This window comes from Mastomys coucha, unplaced genomic scaffold, assembly GCF_008632895.1.
Source record: "Mastomys coucha isolate ucsf_1 unplaced genomic scaffold, UCSF_Mcou_1 pScaffold16, whole genome shotgun sequence".
Lineage (NCBI taxonomy): Eukaryota > Metazoa > Chordata > Mammalia > Rodentia > Muridae > Mastomys > Mastomys coucha.
In genome coordinates, this window is record NW_022196898.1 from 63,950,320 (window position 1) to 63,973,511 (window position 23,192).

The 23,192-nt window shown below is 43.8% G+C and overlaps 1 protein-coding gene across 5 annotated transcripts in view; it reads right to left on the reverse strand.

Moving 5' to 3' along the window:
- Cdc14a (cell division cycle 14A) overlaps positions 1-23,192 on the reverse strand; it is a 160,470-nt gene that overhangs the window by 56,604 nt on the left and 80,674 nt on the right. For all 5 annotated transcript variants that reach the window (XM_031375261.1, XM_031375260.1, XM_031375259.1 and 2 more), the window contains 2 exons: positions 9,750-9,837; positions 2,558-2,788 (listed from right to left, as the gene is read on the reverse strand). In XM_031375261.1, the coding sequence (XP_031231121.1) occupies positions 2,558-2,788; positions 9,750-9,837 (319 nt within the window). The remainder of the gene's footprint in view (positions 1-2,557; positions 2,789-9,749; positions 9,838-23,192) is intronic.

The window sequence follows — 23,192 nt, forward strand, 5'->3', positions numbered from 1 at the left end:
GACAGGGACACAGACACAGGGTCCCAGTACTGAGACAGACAGGGACACAGACACAGGGTCCCAGTACTCAGACAGGGACACAGACGCAGGGTCCCAACCCTAACCAAAAAGCCATTTTCTGGCCATGGGAAACAGTTTTTCCCAGAGGAGTCTCCCTGTTCACATTAACCACATCTCAGGGCAGGTCCCACTCCCAGAAGTAGTTGATGGACACAAGACAAGCTCCATGTTTTTGTGGAGCTGGGGAGATTTCTTTTCGTTTTATTTTGTTTGAGCATTTTTTTTTTCATCTTATTGGTTTTTTGTTTGTTTTGATTTTTGCCTTTAGTTTTCTTGGTTTGAGAGAGACAGAGAACATGAGGTTGGGGGGGGGTGGTAGGGAGAGGTAAGGAGGATAGGAAAGGAATTGGGAAAGGAGAAACATAATAAAAAACTATATGAAAAAAAATTAAAAAATGAAACTATGTTTTTCCCCTGAGTCAGATGATCCAAAATATAGCTTATAAATATAGAGATATATACATAACTTTGTCATAATAAAACTGACTAGGAAAAAGGCCAAATTAATCTCCTAGGGAGAACACTAATTTTTTGTTTGTTTGTTTGAATAGGAAACTGACCTTCGAAAGAGATAATAGGAGTATCCCATACTAAAAGCTTCATTACCACAATCCACAGGCTCTCAGGCTGTGAGACTCCAGAGATATGGGAATGGTGGGCCTTGTCCTGCCTCTGAGAAGCCTCTAACAATATGGACACCACCATGTCACCAGATTTAGGATCCCAGGCAGTATCCTAACTGCCCCTCCCCAACCCCACCTCGAGACACACACACACACACACACACACACACACACACACACACGCGCGCGCGCGCGCAGAGTTAATTCTCCCTCTAGCTGGCTTCTCCCAGCATGAAAATCCTGAAGGAAATCCAATTTCGTGGGGTCCATAATCTCAACAGCCTGATAGTCAAACGCAGCTGCACAAGACTCTATTTAGAGTACATTCGTTCCCGCCTGGAGGGTTACAATAAAACAAACTTAGGGTGCCAGAGAAACGTTCAGAACAAGCCAGCTCTCTGCCTCATGGAGAGACCAGAAGCAAAGGATTGAGCAAGGAGCAGCTTTCTAACAACCCAGAGAAAGGACTGTCCTGCCAGGGTCTTTCCCTCACAAAGAACTGCAAGAGAAGAGCCGCGCCAAAGGTGGGTGCAGCCAGGCTTCTGGAGCCATCCCTAAACCTGGGACCTTATGCGGGTCGCTTTCCTATCTTCCAGGCTGCTGGGAGAACGAACGCAGCTTGGCATCGCTGCTCACAGCTCACATGTTCGGCAAAGTTCCTCCACCTACTCAAATCTTAAACATAGAAACAAGGGCCTACAAAATGGTATTTTAATTTCTGTCAGAACCAAAGCCACACTGTCTGAATAAGGCACTTACAGCAGCGCTGCTCCGCACATGAAAAGAACAGTACCATCCCCAACACCTACTGGCCGATTTGCATAACGTGCAACAAAAACCCTTTGTGGACACAAAGCCAATGTGAGCAGCGCCACCTCGCGGCATTGTGAAGAGTTGCGAGTGGCACGCTAGAAGCTCCATTCCCAGGAGTGATTTGTCTCCCCTGAAATTAAGATCACCAAACTAGAAAACCTACAGTGGAATCTGAGCTTCTTCCGACTTTAACCTAACGCTCAATTTTAACTGGAAATCCTGCATTCTGACCTTTAAAGCTAGGACCTACACTTGAGCAGTCTCTGTGTCAAAGTGCCCACTCCAGAAGCCAGGTATTCACTTGCATAGCTAATTCTGAGATAACTCACATCAAGTAAAGGTGGGGGGAACAGGGAAAGACCCTCCATTCCATGAGGCATAAGACTTAGGGGAGGGGCGGCGTGAGGGTAGAAGAGTAGAGAGACTCTTAAAAGAAAGCAATCAAGAGGATCTAGGAAGGCAGTCAGAAAGCCTGCCAAGCAAGAATGGGGTCCTGCAGTCAGAACCCCAGGTATCTACAATAAAGCCAGGCACTATAATGGGGAGCGTAGAGAGAAGAGAACCCCTGGGACTCACGGGCCAGGTAACCAAGAAGACAAGCTCCCACTTCAGTGAGAGACCGTGTCTCAAAAATACAAAATTGGAGAGTGACTAAGAAAGACTTGAGTTGTCGAACTCTGGCATACACATTTGTGAACACACACACAACAACAACAACTACAACAACAACATGGAAACACCATCAGATAATGGAAGAGTATGAAGAAAAGTTGATGAATTCTGAAGGAATTGTTACTTCGTGCTTAAGATGTTCAGAGTCGATGATCCTGGGCTCAGAAGAGTCACAGGTGCATGCAGTGACTTGTCCAGAAAGTTGGGCCCCACCACCAAGGAGATTAATCCTTTCTTTAGGGAAGGGACTATTAAAATGGGCTCATGTGCCAACTGTCTAGAACAAAAGAAAAACTTCCCACTGTATTCTATCACCCACAGGTCTTGCTCATTATTAGGTGGGATCAGCCCACCTTTCCCCAGCCCAGCGGGCCCCTGAGAGCTCCCACCTTTACAGTGGACCGCGATGGCCCCCTCCGTGTTCTCACAGATGTTCAGGAATCTTCGCACGATGTTGTCGCTGGGGGTGCTGCCGTCTATGAAGAACAGGTCATAGTGCTCGAAGCCAGCGTCTGTGAAGCGCTTCGCCTCGTAAATCTTTTTGTTCAATCTTATGATCGTAGTCACGTTGTTCTTTTTGAAATACGGAAAGTAGGCTTCCGGGGCATGGAGGGGGTAACCTACAGGCAAACAGGGACAGTCAGCAGAAAACCACGTCCCACCTCACATAAACAACAAAGTATTCAAATCTCACAGAGTTAGGAGGAAAGAGTGTCTCCTGAGAGTGCGTAAGGTCACAGAGGAGCGAGCCATCAAAGTAGTGGCTGACCTAACTGAACACCCACACACACCCACACACACACACACACACACACACACACACAAAACCCTGTGTTTTGGAAAGAGTTTGCCAAAAATGGCAGCCTCTAGAATGTGAGTCTTGGAATCATAATCATAATCTTGGAGGCCCCAAACAAAGCCAGTTCTGAATTTCTCAAATGAACAGAGCAGTGCTAGGGTAATTTGAGGCGATATTCCTTCTTGATCATTATTCTTTATTTAACAGGTTCATTTCAGCTACAGTGGAGGCCTTTTTGAAGCCAGAGATAGAGTTTTCATATATAGCACAACTTCCCATAAAACAGGATTGTGATTAATTATCATTTGCAATGTCCGAATCACAGCTTGTAAGATTTCTCAAAACGATCTTCTTAAAATAACAGCTGGGAACTGTGGAGATGGAGGTCCAAGGGTTCCATTGGTCAAGAAGAATATGATCAAGGGCCCTAGTGCACAGCATGTTGCCTATAGTTAAAAACAGCGTGCGGGACTGGATCCATGTGTTAAACTTGACGGCCATTCCATAGTATATACATAATTTTAATCAGTCATATGTGTAGCATAAACATATGCATGTCCAATAAAAATATTAGTATTTCAAAGGAAGTTAAGAGAGTAACTTTTGGTAGACACTCTCTTGACAGTGGGGGGAGACAATCTCCAGATGCCCTGGTATGTCCCCCAGCAAGCAAGCATTGTTGTTACTGATCTACTCTTGGCTGGTCACCCAAAGTGACCACTGGGAATTTGGGCCACCGAAAACCTTGCCTTGCAGCCCAGGAGCCGAGAGGACTAGTTTCCTAACACACTAATAACCACCAATCACTCATTCAGGATTCACCCACTCAGGATTTGCCAGTTTCTGGCAGATTCTTGGCAGACCAGGCAAGTAAAGTGACCTCATCAGGAGTTCACAGGGATGACATACTCCAGAGAATGAACTAGAGGGTTTCCATACCGTGCTCTTGGCTGCATGTCTGTTCACCCTGTCATTTTTTAATTTCCTCTCAGCTCCAAGCCAGACCTCCAACTCAGTCTTTGTACTTCTGGGCCCATCTACTACTCCATGCAGACCTCCCTTCTAGCATCCTTCCTGTTTGCTCTCAAAGTAGGAGAGATGACAGGACAACCAAAGAGAGCCTTTCTTCCTGTCTGTCAGCACTTCAGCCAGAACTTCCATCTCAGCTTGGCATGCCTTGATCTGGCCAGATGTCTTTTCAGACAGCAGAGCCTCTGGGTCTCTACTCCCCAAGCCCCAAATCCACACAGCATTTGGCATTCCTTCAAAGCCCTGAGGACCAGCAGAGGCTCTTCCTCCATGAGCCTCAGTCCTCCCAACTCCCCTTCACATCTTTCAACTCTCAGCCTCAAAGGGACCCACTACCTTCTCCACCCTCTACACCCTTCATTGATGTCTTTCTTGTAAGTCTCACTGTAACAAACTCCCTGTATTCTGAATGGCTAACATCAAGAAGTCTAACAACAGATGCTGTTGGAGATGTATGGAAACTGGAACCCTTATTCACTGTGGGTGGGGTGCAAACTAGTACAGCCATTGTGGAAATCTGCATGGAGCTCACTCAAAGCATTAAAAACAAATGGGCCATATGACCTAGTGCACCACTCATGAACATATCCAAAGGACTCCAATCCTACCACAGAGATACCTACGCATCCACATTTACTGCTGCCCTAGTCACAATAGAAAGGATTTGGAGCCAGCCTAGATGTCCATGAACAGAGTGGATAATGAGAACGTGGAACCAATTCACAATGGGATGTTACTCAGCTGTAAAGAACATGAATTTTCAGGGGGAAAATGGATGAATCTGGAACACATAACACAGTGAGGTGTCTGTCCCAACCTCAGAAAGACAAGATCCCCACGTCCTCTTTCATCTGTGGGATCCTAGCTTGTAATGTATACATGTATAGATGGAAATAAAGCCTAGAAAACTAGGAGACTAAGAGAGGGTGAAAAGAGGTGCTGGCGCTAAGGAAGCAGGATAAAGGAGAGCATGCTGATGTGAAAGGCAGTAATCACTAGGGAAGGTAGCAAGAGAGGGCTGGGGTGCCAGGCAGTAGGAGGGATGATGGAGGGCTGGGGTGCCGGGCAGTAGGAGGGATGATGGAGGGCTGGGGTACTGGGTAGTAGGAGGGATGATGGAGGTCTGGGGTACTGGGTAGTAGGAGGGATGATGGAGGGCTGGGGTGCCGGGCAGTAGGAGAGATGATGGAGGTCTGGGGTACTGGGTAGTAGGAGGGATGATGAAGGTTTGGGGTACTGGGTAGTAGGAGGGATGATGAAGGGCTGGGATATCGAGCAGGGGGAGGTATGATGGAGGGCTGGGGTACTGGGTAGTAGGAGGGATGATGGAGGGCTGGGGTACTGGGTAGTAAAGGGATGATGGGTGGCTAGGGGACCGGGCAGTAGGAGGGATGTTAGAGGGCTGGGGTATCAGGCAGTTGGAGGGATGATGGAGGGCTGGGATATTGAGCAGGGGGAGGTATGATGGAGGGCTAGGGTACTGGGTAGTAGGAGGGATGATGGAGGGCTGGGGTACTGGGCAGTAGAGGGATGATGGGTGGCTGGGGTATCTGCAGTGGAAGGGATGATGGAGGGCTGGGGGACCGGGCAGTAGGAGGGATATTAGAGGGCTGGGGTATCGAGCAGTGGGAGGGATGATGGAGGGCTGGGGTATCTGCAGTGGGAGGGATGATGGAGGGCTGGGGTATGAGCAGTGGGAGGGATGATGGGAAGGAGACTCTACTTAAAAACATTTCTTTCAAAAACTAACACAATAATATCTAAGACTGTGTGTGCTAATTTAAAAAGATTAAATGAATAAATTTTTATTAGATATTTTCTTTATTTACATGTCATATGATATCTCCTTTCCCAGTTTCCTAAGATTGTGTGTGTTAATTTTAAAAGATTAAATGAATAAATTTTTATTAGATATTTTCTTTATTTACATGTCATATGCTATCTCCTGTGGTTGCTGTGAGGAAATATAAAAGCTTGTGTAGGGGGCTCCGAGTCACTGGAAGCCCTGCTCGGCTGTGGCAGCTACTGAGAGGCTCTGCCGCAGGTCCCCAGCATTCACTGAACCTCATGAGGGCCCCTGCCTGGTTTGTGCCTATCGGTTCCCCCTTACCACCAACGTGTGAGAATGGCTGTGCAGACCTGAGTGTCCACGAGGAGTAAATCTGAGGTTGAGCTAATACGACAAAAGTATAAGAGAAAGCATGAGTATCTTTTGAGAAAGAACATAGAGCATACTTGTAAACATGTGGTATCAGGACGTTGAGATAATGATGATGACAGTAACATTACCTAATTTTATTGATCACTTGCTATGGGCCCCAGGCACGAAAGTACCCTATATGGATCATCTCATTAAACCACACAGTCAGAGAATAACTAATGCCTGGATAACTCACTAGTCCATGCACTCATAGCTAGCCACCATTTAAACCCTGTAACTCAAATTCTCAAAGGTTCAACACCGTTCTATTTATCAGGATATGAAGTCAAAGAACAGGGCGGGCTTGTTTTTTTAAAAGAGAAAAAAGACTTTGAATCACTTAAAACCAAGAAAAATAATCCAAAGGCTCTAGTTATGATCTCTCAACAAATGTGTGGTAGTGTTTGGATACTTATGAAGGACTGGTTAGTCTTAGCAATGTCATTTCCTGGAAATCTACCCGGTCCACCCAGGGTTGATTGGTCGCTCACTCAACCATTACTCCATCTTGCCACTAGATGGGGACATGGCAACAGTGAGGCACAGGACTCAGAGGAGCTGAAGAACAGGCTAACCAAACAATTTCAGAGCTAAGAGACTTCAATGCATCCTTTCCCAGACTTCATGTTAAAGTTGGGAGAGTGGGGGTGACCACTGGGAGACCAGTGAAATGACTGGTCTATGTATGATAATGTGGTAGTCAGCCCATCATGATAAAAATATAATTGTGTAGCTGCTAAGGGACCTGTCACCTTAAGGCCCTTCATCCATGTCTCTAATCCTATCCTCACTAGCTGCCCAAAATGTAGGTCTGTTCCCTTATTGGGCTATACAAGGGAACTGATGCTTACAGAAGGGAGGACGCTCACTGCAGGTTCCACAACCAGTAAGGGTCAGGTGAACCAGGCTTCAACCTACCCACAACGTTGCACTCATTAAATGGACAAAGGAACTCTTTGAATATCTGGGATTCTGTCTCAAGATACCCTCCAACTCTCAAGTGTGTGTGTGTGTGTGTGTGTGTGTGAGAGAGAGAGAGAGAGAGAGAGAGAGAGAGAGAGAGAGAAAGAGAGAGAGAGTATGTGTGTGATTAGCATACACATTTCATTCTATAGTTATAATTCTTTAATCAATTCAAATTTATTTATTTATTTTTAAAGGGACTGCTCTTTCCCCTCTGCCAAAACTACAGGAGTTAAGGAGTGTCAATGAGTGACCTGGTTGACCTCTGCTCACACAAGCACAGCCTTAAGACTCACACAATGCCTTCTGCTGAGTCCCATGGTCATCCTTTGGCTTCCTCCTATTAATAGCTATTTGATCATTAATTATTTTTAAAATCTCAGCTTCTCCTTGACTATCCACATAGCTAGACCCTAAGACCCTATTGCTGATGATCCAACACACTTTGGACTAACGACACAGGAAAACCAAGCTGGGACTGACCAGGAACTGTCCTCCCTACCAGCTAGCTTTCATTGCACCAGAAGATACAGGCTACTGAGAGAGAAAAGTTGTCAACAGTCTTACCCAGCTGAGTGACAATACCAATCTGTCCAGCAAGATGTGTCCACTATGTGTGGCTGACTGTATGGGGGACAACTAATACCTTTCTGTTTGATTCTTAGGTCTGCTCCACAAGAGAGACTCTATCCCTGGTACTGTAAACTGGGTCAAAAGCCTATGACTGGGGAGGTCATGGGCCCTGGGAGGTGAGCGGGATCCGTCTTGCTAAGTGGACACCTTGTCAAACTGCCTTCTAAATATTTGTTCATGCCCATAAATTAATGCTCCTCTCAGCCTGGGTCAGAGAAGCTGTGGCTGGAGAGGAGAGCTGTGAAATGCTGTCTTCTAGACATGATGTGGTTGCTGCGCTCATGAACTCATGGTGGCTGTAGCTGCCTGCTCAAGACTGCCCAAAGATCAAGCTAGTCAGCATTTCAGCATGGATGGGAGAGGAGCTCATAAGGCCCCATCCTTCACTGAGGAACTACTGGAAACTGATGGGTGTTAGTGGTGGGAGGAGTCATCTGTCTTTGGGGTGTGGCTAACAGAACATTGCCCCATGCTTGGTGGCATGGGCTCACACCAGTGCAAACCAGCAGCACAAATTGGACTCAGTGAGGTTTTATTGGCTTCGGGTTTGTTTTTTTTTACAAAAAGGACATGAAGGTAAGATGGGAAGTATGAGAGGTCTAAGGGGATCAATGAAATCAAATGGGGGGGCTGGAGAGATGGCTCAGTGGTTAAGAGCACTGACTGCTCTTCCGAAGGTCCTGAGTTCAAATTCCAGCAACCACATGGTGGCTCACAACCATCCGTAATGAGATCTGACAACCTCTTCTGGTGTGTCTGAAGACAGCTACAGTGTACTTACATATAATAAATAAACAAAATCTTTTAAAAAAAAAAAGAAATCAAATGGGATGAAGATACGTTGCATATATGCAGGTGAAATTGTGAAATAAACATAAAAATGTTTTGTTTAAAAAAAAGAAGCCTCAGTTTTTCTAAGAAACCCTCCTCATCTTCCTCAAAAGATGGGTTTTCTCAAAATAGAATATCCCAAGTTCTCGTTGTAACTAGATCAAAACTGCTAATCCTGCTAGAAAATTATTCTAACCTCAGAAAAAGTATTTACAAAGTTAAAATTCTCTACAGAAATTATGGTGCTTCTAGAAAACATCGCCTCTGAAGATGGAGACTCTAACTCAATAGGTTCTCAGCCTGTGGGTCGCAACCCTCTTAAGGGTCAGAAGACCCTCTCACAGGATTGCATATCAGATATTTACATTACTATTCACAACAGTAGCAAAATTACAGTTAGGAAGCAGCAATGAAATAACTTTATGTTTCGGGGTCAGCATACCATGAGGAACTGTATTACAGGGTCGCAGCATTAGGAAGATTGAGAACCACTGCTCTAATTAAACAACAAGATTTTAGCTATCACAGTCCAAAATAAAATTGCTTCAGGTATGGATGCTTGCTAGAGTCTGGCTCTCTGCTCACTGGTTTGGCCGGTCTCTGTCTCGGATTTCTCCTAGGCTACTCATATAAGTGAATGATCTGTTTACAGCAGCCTGAAAGCTTGTGTCTGAAAACAGGGTCACAGGCAGCTGCAGAGATGGTTCAAAAGTTAAGTGTGGGCTGCTCTTGCAGCAGAGCAAAGTTGGGTTCCCAGCACCCATGTTAAACAGCTCACAGCCATCTGCAGCTCCAGCTCCAGGGAATCTGATGGCCTCTTGTGACCTCTGTAGGCAATGTACTCCATGTACACACCACTCATGACATACCCCCACACACACACAGAGACGTACACATAATTAAAAATAAAATAAGCTTGCTTTTAAAAAATAAAAGAAAATAAAACATACTAGAAGTTTAGCATTTAACACACAAGTTAATACTGTTCAATTTTGAAAATTACAAACAAATATTCCTCAAAGGGTATTAGCAAAGGAAGTGAATTATATGTGGAAATACATTATGAAGAACATAAGGAAAGTGAACTACAATAAATGTTTACATGACAAAGGAGAAAACAACTTACCATTTTCAATTTTGCTTTTAGGATGTGGTCCACTGAAGGCTAAAAATTTTCCTGGAACGATCCAGTTGAAGTCCCCATTTTCAACTCGCTGGCAGAATTTTGTGGAAAAAGAAAATAAAAATAGTTTATAATGTTTACACAGTTTAGGATGTCCTTAAAAATAGCTTATCACACTATCAGTACTAGACTAATGGGACTTACATAAAGAGGAACCAGTATAAGTTTCAAGATGCACCTTCTCTATAAAACACTATAGCGTCACCTCATTGAAGAAGAGTTTCTACTCAGATGATGAAAATTATAGACTGTATGATAAGTTTATTTGTATTAAAGTAAGCTTGTCTCCTGGTCAATCTACAATGAAATACGATGAAATTTTATTCCAGAAAAAAAATTAGGTTGAGGTAAGAAAAAATAGGAAAGATAAGCACTTTCATGAACATGGTAAGGAGGCTTTAAATGATGAAAAAAACTATAAATATCTGGGTCACAATAAACATGTCCACTTTTTTCTGGTTGTTGTTGTTGTTGTTGTTGTTGTTGTTGTTGTTGTTGTTGTTGTTGGGAGTATTTATGCCGACAACCAATGCTGGTTGCAGGACTGGCAAAGGGCAGGAAGGAGGGATGAGGCACCATAAACCGCTCAGCCACAGTCTCCTGCAGAGGGCGCCAAGCCCAAAGAAGGCTGACAAGAAAGGCAGGTGCTTCCAGCTCTGGCTAACTGGTCACCCTGGAAAGCTGACTTACTGGGTCTGACCTTCCAAATAGACTTTCCAAAGTCTTTCTTTGAATACTGACTACCTTTAAATAAGTTTGTAAATCCTATGAACCCCACCCCCCAGAAAAATGTATCTGCTGGCTGACTGATTAATAATTGTCAACCTTTGGTCAACAGACTCAACGTGCTCATCAGCCAAGGCCTACAGTCCAAGAAATGGCTTGCCTTCCCACATTCCAGTACCTCCTCCCTTCCTCATTTTCTTCCTTGTCCTTGTGCTACTAATCTATCCATACTGGGACAGGGATTATGTTACACCCAAGACTTTGCCAATGACCAGAAGACTTCTATGTAATGCATTAAAAAAATATTCACGCCTCCACATCCAACTCCACCTCTGGCTCAAGTCTCCATCTACATTAGGAAAGCAACAAGTTTCCATGTAAAAAACACTTCCTCTGGCTTCTGGCGAGGACCTCCATGGTAGGCATCTAAGCCAATTTGTACTCTTTGTCAAGTACTAATAAACATGTACTAAACACTAGAAGATCAAAGCAATCGGAGCCACTGCCTCATTTATGTTATCCATTGCCTCTTCCATGAAAACCAAAATCTGACTGGCCAATTTCTATTCCTAAAACACAGATATATCTTTCCAGTGACAAAAAAAGGTATATAAAAAAAAACTTTATATGACATCACGAATGTGTACGCACTATAGTAACCCAATAATAAACAAAATCTGTTTACAACACCCTAAAAATCTTAGAGATGCATAGCAGATGTGTAGCTATCTCTTTCTAACAATTGGAATAAAGAATCAAATGTATGACTTTCCGCTAAAGGATTAAACAATTTGTTTAAATAAAACAGTCTAAATGAATGATCCAATATGCCCCTTTACACTTTAAAAAGTCAATAATAAACATGAGCTTCAATTATCAAAAGACAAAAGCATGTCCTTATCAACAGTAGTAGACAGTGGCTTTCTGTGTTCACTATTTCTGTTGGCTACCAAGGAGGACAGATGAATGTATTTGAATTACATCTGTTCATTTTGATTATAGATAGCTGTTTGGTTAAATAGTAACCTTTTATAATCAATCATATGATAGAGGTAGTGAGATAAATTCACTGTAATTTACCATCAAGATCAATTCACTCACAGAATCAACAGAATCGTGATTGTAAACCTTTCTACCTAAAATGGTAAACATTGGGTAATACCTGACTCTATTTAGCACCCTAGGAAATTAGATTTAAATTTGAAAGAAAAGTCACAGCTTTTACCTGACCTAATGCTATAAAAGAGTACTCTGGTAATATTCCAGAACAATGATCTTTATGTTGCAGGATATTTGATCACATTGTGAACCCCATGTTCACCATGTTATTTACTGAAAGGCCTTGTTTCTAGTTGTGGTGTGGCTCAGCCCTTAGCACAAACCTTTAATCTCAAACAATGAAGGTAAAGTTAGTTTTTAGAAGGAAGTGCCCATGTTTGAAAGTGATGTCTAATTGAGTGGCAGACAATAGCGAATCGGAGAAAGATTTGACAGAATAGGATATGCCCAACTCTCAGAGAGAGGAAAGGAAAGCAACTTAAGGAACAGACAGAAGGAGGAGGCAGCTTTACTGGGACAGTTTTATAAAGATTGGTTGAAGAGAGAAGAAGCTAGACACGGGTCAAAATGGAATGAGCCAGAGAATGAGAAGGAGCCAGAAGATTAGATTGAACAGATTGCTGAAGCTATTTTGAGGCCAAGCAGAGCAATTCAGGAGAGGCCAAGAGAAAAGCAAAATTGAATCCATCGTCAATTTGGAGAGGAGTTTGAGCCAGAACAATTGAACTGAACCAGACAGCCAGAATTCAGAAAGAACTAGGAAGGGATGAGCTTACTCAGCAGTAATTCTAGATTAGACTGTACAGAGGTAGTAAGCCTCAGAGACGACAATTACATCAGGCAACTAAAAGTTACTTTACATCTGTGCCTCTCTCCTGGTGATTTCTCTCCCGGTGATTTCTACAAATGCTAACATGTTGATGACAGAGTCTTCAAAATGACACAAATCTGTTGTCCTAATTAAACTTCAAAGAATTAGACCAGGCAGGAACTTCAGGTACTTTCCAACCCCACCACATTTGTAAAGAAACATGTACTCGGGCATGAGACATGAACATGTTTTAGCATCGGCTGATGCCCATCAAACACCAGTTAGAAAAGCTGCAGATGATCTAAACTACACAATAAACATCTCATTCCTACAATGGGTGTGTTTAGATACTGTAACTCGCCATATTGTAAGATTTTCTAGTTCACACTTTCCTTGAACAGCTAGGTTGCTATTCCTAATATTGAAAGCATCAATTTCTACACTTGCAGAGAATGTATTTATGTCTATGATGCACTGGTTACAAAAGCACAAACATTTGGACTTTTGCCATTATCATAGGTCCACAATAAACACAGAAAGCCCTTAGAGCTGATGGTGAGACTACTAATACAAGTTGTCTAGCCTGGCAATATATGTTTTCCATCACTCTACCATGCATGGTTTCCCAGAAAACATATGTCAAGAACTGTAACTTTGGGCTGGAGAGATGGCTCAGCAGTTAAGAGCACTGGCTTTTCTTCCAGAGGACCTGGGTTCAATTCCCAGCACCCACATGGCAGCTCACAACTGTCTGTAACTCCAGTTCCAGAGGATCCAACACCCTCACACAGACATATATGTAGGCAAGAATGTCAATGCACATAAAAATAAACCTTTAAAAGAAAAAAAAAGACTGTAACTTGTTGGTATGCACAAAATACTAAAAGGGACTCTCGGTGTTTTTCTTTGGGATTGACAAATATCAGTTATGATGAAGGCAAGCATGAACTGCTTGCCTCCCCACTCTGCACAACAGTACACTATGTAGCTCATTTAATTCCCAAAATAAGCCCAAGAGGGAAGAGCTTTGACCATCTCCACTTTTTGTTTGGTTGGTTGGTTGGTTTGGTTTTTGGTTATTTGGTTTTTCGAGACAGGGTTTCTCTGTGCACCCCTGGCTGTCCTGGAACTCACTCTGTAGACCAGGCTGGCCTCGAACTCAGAAATCCACCTGCCTCTGCCTCCCAAGTGCTAGGATTAAAGGTGTGCACCACCACTGCCGGACTCCACTTTTTTATTAAGGAAAAACAGCACTACATTTGCAGTATACCATTCAAGACGCTCATCAGTCAGAAGGCCAGCAGAAAGAATGCGTCAAAAACTAAGATGAAAGCTTCAACATCTTTTCAAAAATGCATTTGAAAGATGTTTTTGCATTTTCCTCAACCTCTGAATCAATAAATTTACAGGACAGCTTTATTACATAAATACAAATAATGCCATGAAGCTAGACCCCTTATGAGCTTAAAGCATGGTCAATATTTGAGTTGTTGGGTTAAAATTAAGTTTCCACGCTTTGGTGCTAGATAATCATCAAGCTCCAGATTATTGCTCTTGTTCTACTTTTAAATGAGAGAGTGGTAGAAGAAAGGGGGTGTGCGATGTAAGTTGACTGTGTCCCTTCAACTAGTAACAACTGGAAGTGAGAGGCACAGTGGTAGAAGACAGTATGGAAGACAGACCGTAGGCAAGGGAGAAAGATAAGGTGGGGATATTTGAAAGATTGTTCCAACAGTTCATGCCTGGGAGCACCTCTGCAGACTGGTTCTGCATTCCACCTCGATGCTGGGGTGTGGGAACTCCGTCGGGCAGATGAAACACAAGCTGGCAGGACACTAGGCTGCATTTTCTCCACTATAGGGTGACAGGCTTGCAGGAAGCGCTGATGCTCACAACCTAAGATGGGGATGCCAGCCTGGGTGAGAAACAGCGCAGGCTGAGGCCAAAGCTGGGGTTCCCTAACTCCCGGGCATCCAGTCAGGAACAGAAGGGACCCAAGTATTGAGAATGACGAGCCCAGGCGGGGGGGGGGGGACACTCCAGTTTAGCTTAGCGGCAAGTGTCTGGGAGCACTGAGGGCCCTTCTGCAGGAGACTTAGGTGGACGGTCTGCAAGGCAAAGGCTCCCCCTACGGAGCTTCATGATGAGAGAGACAGTCCTTGGTTCCAAACTATTTACTGATTGTTCATCGTGCAGAATAGGTGCATACCACCTCCTCAGAGTGGGCCAGAGACTAAATACCTTTTGCAGAAAGGAATGTCAGGAAAGGGATGCTTATTGGCTAAACCCTCGCGGCCCATCTAGATTCCCTCATTAGGATAGAGAACTCTGTCCCATGCTACATGTCTCTTTCTTCATGTGGGGGGCTGTGGTCATGTGTTCCAGGCCAGGAATTGGATTGGGGGTAGAGGAAACACCTACCATCCTCATGTACGAGATGCCAGGGTTTCTGAACCCACTCAACCATACCAAGTTTCCTGGCATGGTCCATTGCCTCACAGTAGACTTACCACAGATTGTGAAAACTCAGTATGCTTGCTGATGTCATTTTAATGCTCAAGATACAGGGCCTGGGGACAGCAGTACACATCTTGTTATTGACTCTTAAAAGTCAGTGTACTTGAACCACAGAAAGCATGTTCACAGAAATCATGAAGCCCTATAACATCAGGGTTTCAAGGTGGACAAAGGAAACAAAAAAGGCTTATGAGAAAGGTTGAGAAAGGTGACCAGAGATTGCAAGAAGAGAAATGCAAGAGTCATCGCATTGCAAAACGAGGAAGGAAAATGCCTTCACAATCAGACACTGGCCACAGAACCAAACTTGTTTGGCTTTGGACACTCCTGTGTTGGCAGGAACATCAAACCATAAAAGTTACAGAGACCACACCTCAAATGGTTTGGAAGTTAAGAAGAAGGAAGAGGAGGGGGGAGGATGAGGAGGAGGAGGAGGAGGAGGAGGAGGAGGAGGAGGAGGAGGAGGAGGAATCTATAATACCAGCACTTGGAAAGCTGAGGCAAGATGTTTGCTATGAGTTCCAGGCCAGCAGGACTACAGTGAGACTTAATATCAGGATAGCAAAAACCAAAATGCACAAAGCCACAGAGAAAGAAAGCAGGGAAAGAAGAGAAATAAACCAAACAGTAAATAAAGAAGAGAGGGAGGGAAAATAGCATAATTGTCCGGGAGAGGGGAATCTGACAAGTCTTACGGACTTAGCCGACACTATCTGTACACCGCAATGATTTCTTAGCACATGAGGAAACCCTGGGTCCCCCTCCAGGGGCAGCTGTAGTGGCCAGGAAGGAATTTGGCTACCTTAAACTTGTGGCCTTTCAGTGGAGAAATAAATACAACTGGAGATGACTCCAGAAGCATGCTTCAAATAGTTCTCATAGTTAGCTCCCTGTGGGAGGCACACCTCTGTAATTGCTCCAGATGGTTGAGACCATGCCCACACATCTGCACTCAGCGGCCTCCTTGACCCTGGTGCTGGGGCAAGAGTATACTGCCCTTCCCACAATACATGAACAAGGGAGGATCTCAGGCCAAGCAGCACCCAGATTCCACTCCAGTTTGCTCTACAGAGCCACTCCCAGGCACAGTCTTGCCCCGTCACACACTGACTCCTGCTGCAGACCAGAGAGGGAGGACATAACAGACGTCACTGGTCCTCACAGAACATGCTAAACTGAAGAGTCAACATCCACTGGTTGGTATGACAGTTTCCTGATATAATGAAGGATGTAGTCAGCCTAGATAGTCTCGAATCATACCGTAAACTAAGTTGGCATTATGTACGAATCCTGACCTTAAATCCACCAACCAGTGATCTGTGTTGCACATAACTGATTTTTTTTTCTGCTATAAATTCTTGCAGCAGAGATGAGCCAATGATGAAAGTATTCTAAAAAAGAAAATATTCTAAAAAAAAAGTATTCTAGTCCATCATGGATATGTTCCCTGGAGAGTTACTACAAAATCAGATTTGGTTCTTAATTAAAAGTCTCAGTCTAGGGAGTTAGCTGTGAGAGTGTGTCTCCAAGTAATATCAGAAGCTACACCCAAAAGGTCTCACTAACATGGCTGCCCGAACATGAGCTGAACAAGTATAATGTCAATGAGCACACCAAACTGGATGGATTCACTAGGAGGCTTCATCTCTATACAAAGAACTATAGGCAACTGACAGACTCTTAGGATGGGAGAGGGAAGAGCACACCATTTGGTTATTCAATGCAAAATGGTCAGTATGAAAACATACATACAGGTAGCACTATATGGACTAAGCAGACTAGATTTAGAAATACATGTGCATATATAGATATGCATGCACGGACAGATGCATGCAGTAACAATTAATGGCCTAAGAGACCATCTGAAGGAGAGTGAGGAGGGGTATATGGAAGGAAGGAAAGGTCAAGGAAAAATGTTTGTAATTAAATTATAATCTCAAATTTTTAAAAATAACAGTTTTGGTCAACTTCCACTGAAAATAGATCACTCTCCATTTGATGTTCATTTGCTCACCCGTTAGTTATGTCATGTCTTAAACACTGATGGACTCCTTGTGGTGAGTAGACTCTGCTAGGGGGTTACTTTATTCATGCAAAGGCAGATAAGACACAGTTTCTGCGCACAAGCACAGAGAGCGCACGGAAGACACAGGTGTGTAAACTGTATCGTCTAACACAACACAGCAATGAGCCACGCAGGGCTGAGAATGATTCAGTCTGAGCCTCGATCCCATCTCTCTCCTCCACCTCCACACCAAGTGCTAGAAAAGCAAAATCTCCCAGCCAGAGTGATCAGAATGGAACTGCCTGGGTGGGAAATGAGACAAGCTGAGGCCCTGGCTGACGACAGGTGTGAACTCTGTTTACAGGGTGTTGAGCAAATACGATCCGGTTCTCTGGGTGCTGTGGTGAAAACCAATGATTAGCCCTGTGCGGTGCCCTTGCTCCTACTGAAGCAGCAGCTCCTCTGTCGTCAGGGAAACACAGCCAGGTGCGGCTCTCACCTGCCAAGGTCAAAGATGTGGCCCAGATTGCCAGCACGTGAGGGAACAGAGTCAACAATAGCCTGACAATCTGAAATAATACCCTCCTGCTGACAGAGCTATTTCTCAGCATTTGTTCAAAATGGAGTTAAACTTATTGGGGCGGGGATGGGGGGGTGGGGTGGGGAGGAAGGGGGTGTGTAAGAAAATGGCAGACATCAAGAAGTTCAAAGGAAGCTTCTAAGTAGTTGCTAATTTCTGAAGTTGACCTTGAACTTTGAACTCTACTGAATCCCCAGGCAACTTTTTGAAATTGAAAAGCTAAGTGAAGTAATAAATGTGACCCACAGAGATTAGCGCTCCTCCCCACCCCATCCCCCCAGAAAAAAGATCACCCCTGAAGCTCCTTTCTCTACACTTACAGCAATCCCACCCACAAGCAAGAACAACGTACTGCTTGTGGGTGACCTTGCTCTGCATTTTCCTGTAAGGTCACCAGCTCGTAGACCAGTCATTAAAATAAAGCACCTCCTGAAGACCTAGCTTCACCAAGGTCGTCAAAGCAGGATGTCCTGCAGTCACTTCATCACTAGAGGGCGTACTGCCCATATATTTTATTTATATATATATATATATATGTATATATATATATATATATATACACACACACACACACACACACACACATACACACACACACACACACACACACACACACAGGCACACAGCATCACAGTGTAAATTGAACGCTAGGGCTCTTATTTCCATATTTCTCCCTAGGACAACAGGTCGATATTATTTTCCTGAACTGATCCATGGCTAGACTTCAAAGGAGTGGCTGCTGTGTTGGTTCTCCGGTTCTTTGAGAATACCTTACGAGCCCTGTTGGAAAGTACAGACGTTTTTTGACAGAGAGCTTTCGAGCTCTCAGATCATGTGACTTTGGTTAGTTGTTTGTCTGGGTGGGTGAGTGGATTGATTCGTTGGTTGGTTGGTTGGTTGCATCTGGATATTCCTAGTATTACTGGTAGAATTCTGACTGAGCAATGTGTGTCTGAGCAACAAGACAGACAGGTTAACTTGGAAACTGGAGAAACCATATTCTAGAAGATGGGTTTTTTGCAAGACCTGTGTCTGATGCTCTTTCTCAGTCCCGAATGCAATAATCCATCCGCTGGCCAACATGGGAATACCCAAATTCCTGAGGCACCCTTGTCTAAACCTTCTAAATTGGACAATCTTGAAAGGACTTCCACATGAACAGTCAGAGCGGATAAAGCCCCGCCTGCTTTCCCTTGGGCTTCATGCCACTCTGGGAGACCATGGCGATACACGGCAAGCCTGGCCACCCATGGCTCCTGTGTCATATAGTATGAACAGACCAGACTCAGGTATGCCATAATGTAAACTCCACACCGGACTTTGAAGACATAATGTTTTTTTTTTAAAAAAATGTAAAGTACTCCATTAATAATCTCTGCATTAACTATATGTTGAAATATGTGGGGTATAATGAATTAATTGAAATATATCTTTTAGAATACTTTCACCATTCCTTTCTAGCATTTCTGAATGTCCTAGTGGGATATTTAAAATATTCACTTGACTAATTATAGATGGCATTCTTCAGGTAACTGAATGGCAGGTGAAATGAGACATAACCTATAAGGAATAGGCACTGGCTCATCATTAGACTAGAGGTGGTTACACCCTGCTGCCCCATCCTCTGTATTTATAAGCAGCATTCTGGTCACATAAATCTCCTTTAAAGGGCAGAGGAGATTACTCAGCAGTTAGAGCACCTGCCATGCAAGGACAAGGACCAGCATGGGATCCCCAGAAACTGGTGAGCATGGCAGCCTACTCGTAAATCTAGCTTCCAAAGGCAGAGACAGAATTCCTAGAACAGGCTGGCTTATAAGGCCAGCCATGCTGGTAAACTCTGATTTTGACTGAGAGACCAACTCTTCCTTAATGAATAGGTTGAAAAATGATAGACGATTTATTAACCTTAGGCCTCCACAGGCACATGTAATGTACAACCACCCCATACACACAAACACATGTATGCCCTCACACATACGAAACAATGCATATGGATACAGGCACACTGCACGCAAACATAAAAATGTGGGAGAAACTAATATCATAGACATTAAGCTTGTTTGGCTGATTGGTTGGTTGATTGGTTGATTGGTTGGTTTTATTTGAGACAGGGTCTCCCTAATTCAAGCTAGCATTGAATTCATTCCTCATTCAATCCTCCTGCCGTGGCTTCCCAAGTACCTAGCCTTCTTAAGCCATACTATATAGTAAGTGTAATTTAGTAAAGAAGTGTCTATGAGTAAGATCAATAAAACAAGTGACAGCTCATGCTGGCAAGGATGTAGAATAAGGGCATCCTCATCCACTGCAGGTGGGAGTGCAAATGTGGACAGCCACAGTGTGGTGGTTCCTCAGGAAGATGAGAACTGATCTACCTCAAGATCCAGCTGGACCACTCCTGAGCATATACCCAAAGGACATCTCATCCTACCACAGAGACACTTGCTCAACCATGTTCACTGCTGCTCTATTCATAATAGCCAGAAATTGGAAACAACCCAGATGTCCCTCAACAGACAGATAAAGAAAATGTGGTCCATTTTCACAATAGAGTATTACTCAGCCATTAAAAATAAATAAATAAATAAAAATGAAATCATAAAATTCACAGGTAAATGGCCTGAACTAGAAAAAAAATCATCCTGAGTGAGGTGACCCAGACTCAGAAAGACAGATATGGCATGTAGTTGTTTATATGTGAATATTAGCTCTTAAGTCAGTGTCAACCAAGCTGCAATCCATAGACCATGCAGGTTAGGTTTAGAGTAAGGGACTGGGTGGCAGAAAGATCTCCCTAGGAAAGGGAAATACAAGAGACAGTTATACATGGATGGGGGGGGGACTGAAGCAGGAGATCAAGTAGGGAGGGGAAGGTAAGAGGGAGGTGATGGGGGGGGAGGATATGGGGAGATATAGCTAAAAATAAAGACCGTTCAATGGGTGGAATGGAAACCCAATACAGGAAAAGCTTCCTAAAATCCATACATATTTGAAGGCAATCTGGATGAAATCACTAAATAATGAGGAGACAGAGCCCCGACTGCACATTTCTTGTCACCAAATGAAGCTTCCAAACCAGGATTGGGTTACATCTGATTGAGTTGTTAGCCAAAATGGTCCTGCGGGAATGCCCAAACCGCCTACACTGTGGCCAAGACTACAAGTCCACAAACTAATGCCCAGGCCCCATTGCTAAAGACAATGAGCATGAAGAAGTAAAGCTGGTGCTTTACCTACCAAGACCTCCCAACCCTATGCGCCGGCATCTTTGCTAGAAGAAGGTACTCTGCATGATACCAAAGGGGAACTGTAAACACCCACCTAACCACAAACCCACTGATGCACAAGGGTGTCCTCCTGCCTGCGAGGTAAGCTAGAGCAACGGTGGCCCAAACCTTGCGGGAGTAACCAACTAATATCTGGTTTGACTTAAGGGCTACTCCACAAGACAGAACCCATACCCAAAACTGGTTAGGTGACCAAGAACCTGGGCTTAGATAGCCTAGGGACCTAGGAGAAAACTAAATACTACTATTCAAAAAAAAAAAAAAAAGCCATAAAATAACTCCTGATGGCATTCTGCTGTATTAATAAATCAGTACCTTGTTCATAATCATCAGCACAGCTTCCTCCTTCAGCATGTGGGAACAAATAGAGAGACCCACTGACAGACAATAGGACACTCCAGCAGAAAGAGTATAAGAGCCAGAGAATGAAAAGAGCCAGAGGGCCAGGAAGACAAGGCCCTCTACATCAACAGGATTGAAGCACGTACGAACTCACAGAGACTAAGGCAGGATGCACAGGGCCTGGATGGCTCTGCCCCCAGCACTGGGTCACAGAGCTGAAGGACGAAGTGGACCCAAGCTCCCAGCCTTAACCCAGAACAATCTCCAACTGAGAATGAAAACTTAGTTTTCTCCAAGGGAGTCTCCTAGGGGACACAAACAACCCATAAGGGCAGGCTTCGTGTCCAGCAGCAGATGGTCAACAGGACATGTGGAGGTTCCTTGCGCTCTCTCGCTACCCCTCATTTTATTTTTATTTTTATTTTATTCTATTTTAGACATATTTTTTTCTTCTTTCTTTTTACCCCACATGTCCTTTAAGTATATATCATGGCTTCCAAGTCAGTGTTTTTAAGAGATTCCTGATTGCACAACCCAGCAGATCTGTGTCCAGTCTCTCGTGCCTTTTCTTGGGCTCTTTTCCTTGTGTTTATTTGGTTTTTCCCTATTCTGATGTGTTAGATTTTCTTTTATCTTACTATATGTTATTTCATTTTATATTTTTCTATTACTATCCCTTAAAAGCTGTTTGCTTTCTAATGGGAGACAGAAAGGGGGTGGATCCAGATGGGAGGAGAGCCGGGGAGGGGCTTGAAGGAGTAGAGGGAGAGAAACCATGATCAACACATATTATGTGAGGGTAAAGAAGAAATCTATTTTCAATAAAAGGGGAAGGTTCCTGTGAAAAGATTCATCCTGAATATCCCAAATCATTCCCAGGGAGTCTTACAATTACTGTGAGCAACACAATTTTGCTTTGCAATCTGCAAGTCCTTCCCTGGATTACAGCTTTGTTGCCTGAAATGCTGGCTCTTTCACGGTTCACCAAATGACCAGGCTCCCTGGAGCCGTGCAAACAGCAAGATGCATTATGACAAGGAGTGCCTGGGCCGCAGACCATCACAAAAGTGACCCTTTCTTCAATTACTCATCAAGCACATGTTGATTAAGAGCCTACCACCATGCTGTGTTTTGTGACCTTCTCTTTGATATGCTATGTGATGGGATAGACAGTCCATGCACAAAAAAAGGAAGACATTTGACAACAAAGCTTTCTAGACAGTCACCAAAATCCATTTCTCTGCTCCTACCAGCTGGGTTCTTATTAATTCAGGAAAGGGAGGAGGACTACATTGTCACCAGGTCCCATTTATTGTCTTGGCTGATTTGTGAGAATCACACAGCGCTGCCTCAATAGCACCATGTGGAAGGCAGAGGGAAGATTCACTAGGTTTCTGTTTCGTTGTTTGTTTGCTTTGTGTGGTAGTGTTTGTGCCTCCTGTTCTTTCTCTGTCCCCCATTCCTGAATCACTCTTGTTAAGCAAAATGCTTTTAGCTTTTAATGGTGTATTTAAATGGTCTATCCTCCATGTGCAGACACTCGGGGCAGAGGTCCAGCACTTGGGGCTCTTTGGGGATGGCATCTGAAACATTTTATTTGGAGGTTCATTATAAGCAGACAAAATTACTCACACACAGTTAGATACATGACCTTAAAAGACACCTACACAAGGGAGGGGTTTATAAGATACACTCTTCATGAGCTTCAGAGTAAACCTCCATTCACACACTATAGCCATATGCATATGTGCATGAGGGCAGAGTAAAAGGCCTCCTCTCACACTACAGCTATATGCATATATGTATGAGATGGGGTCTTCTTAGGAGTGGTTATATCTTTACAAAGAAGTGTTAAACTATAAGCACTCGTCTCTATCCTTTTAAAAATAAATGATAGGAGGCATTCCATGAGAAGCATAAGTCAATTCATTTGTTATAATGACTACATATGTTGTATACACACACTCACACACACACACACTCACACACACACACACACACTCACACTCACACACACACTCACACACACACACTCACACACACACTCACACACACA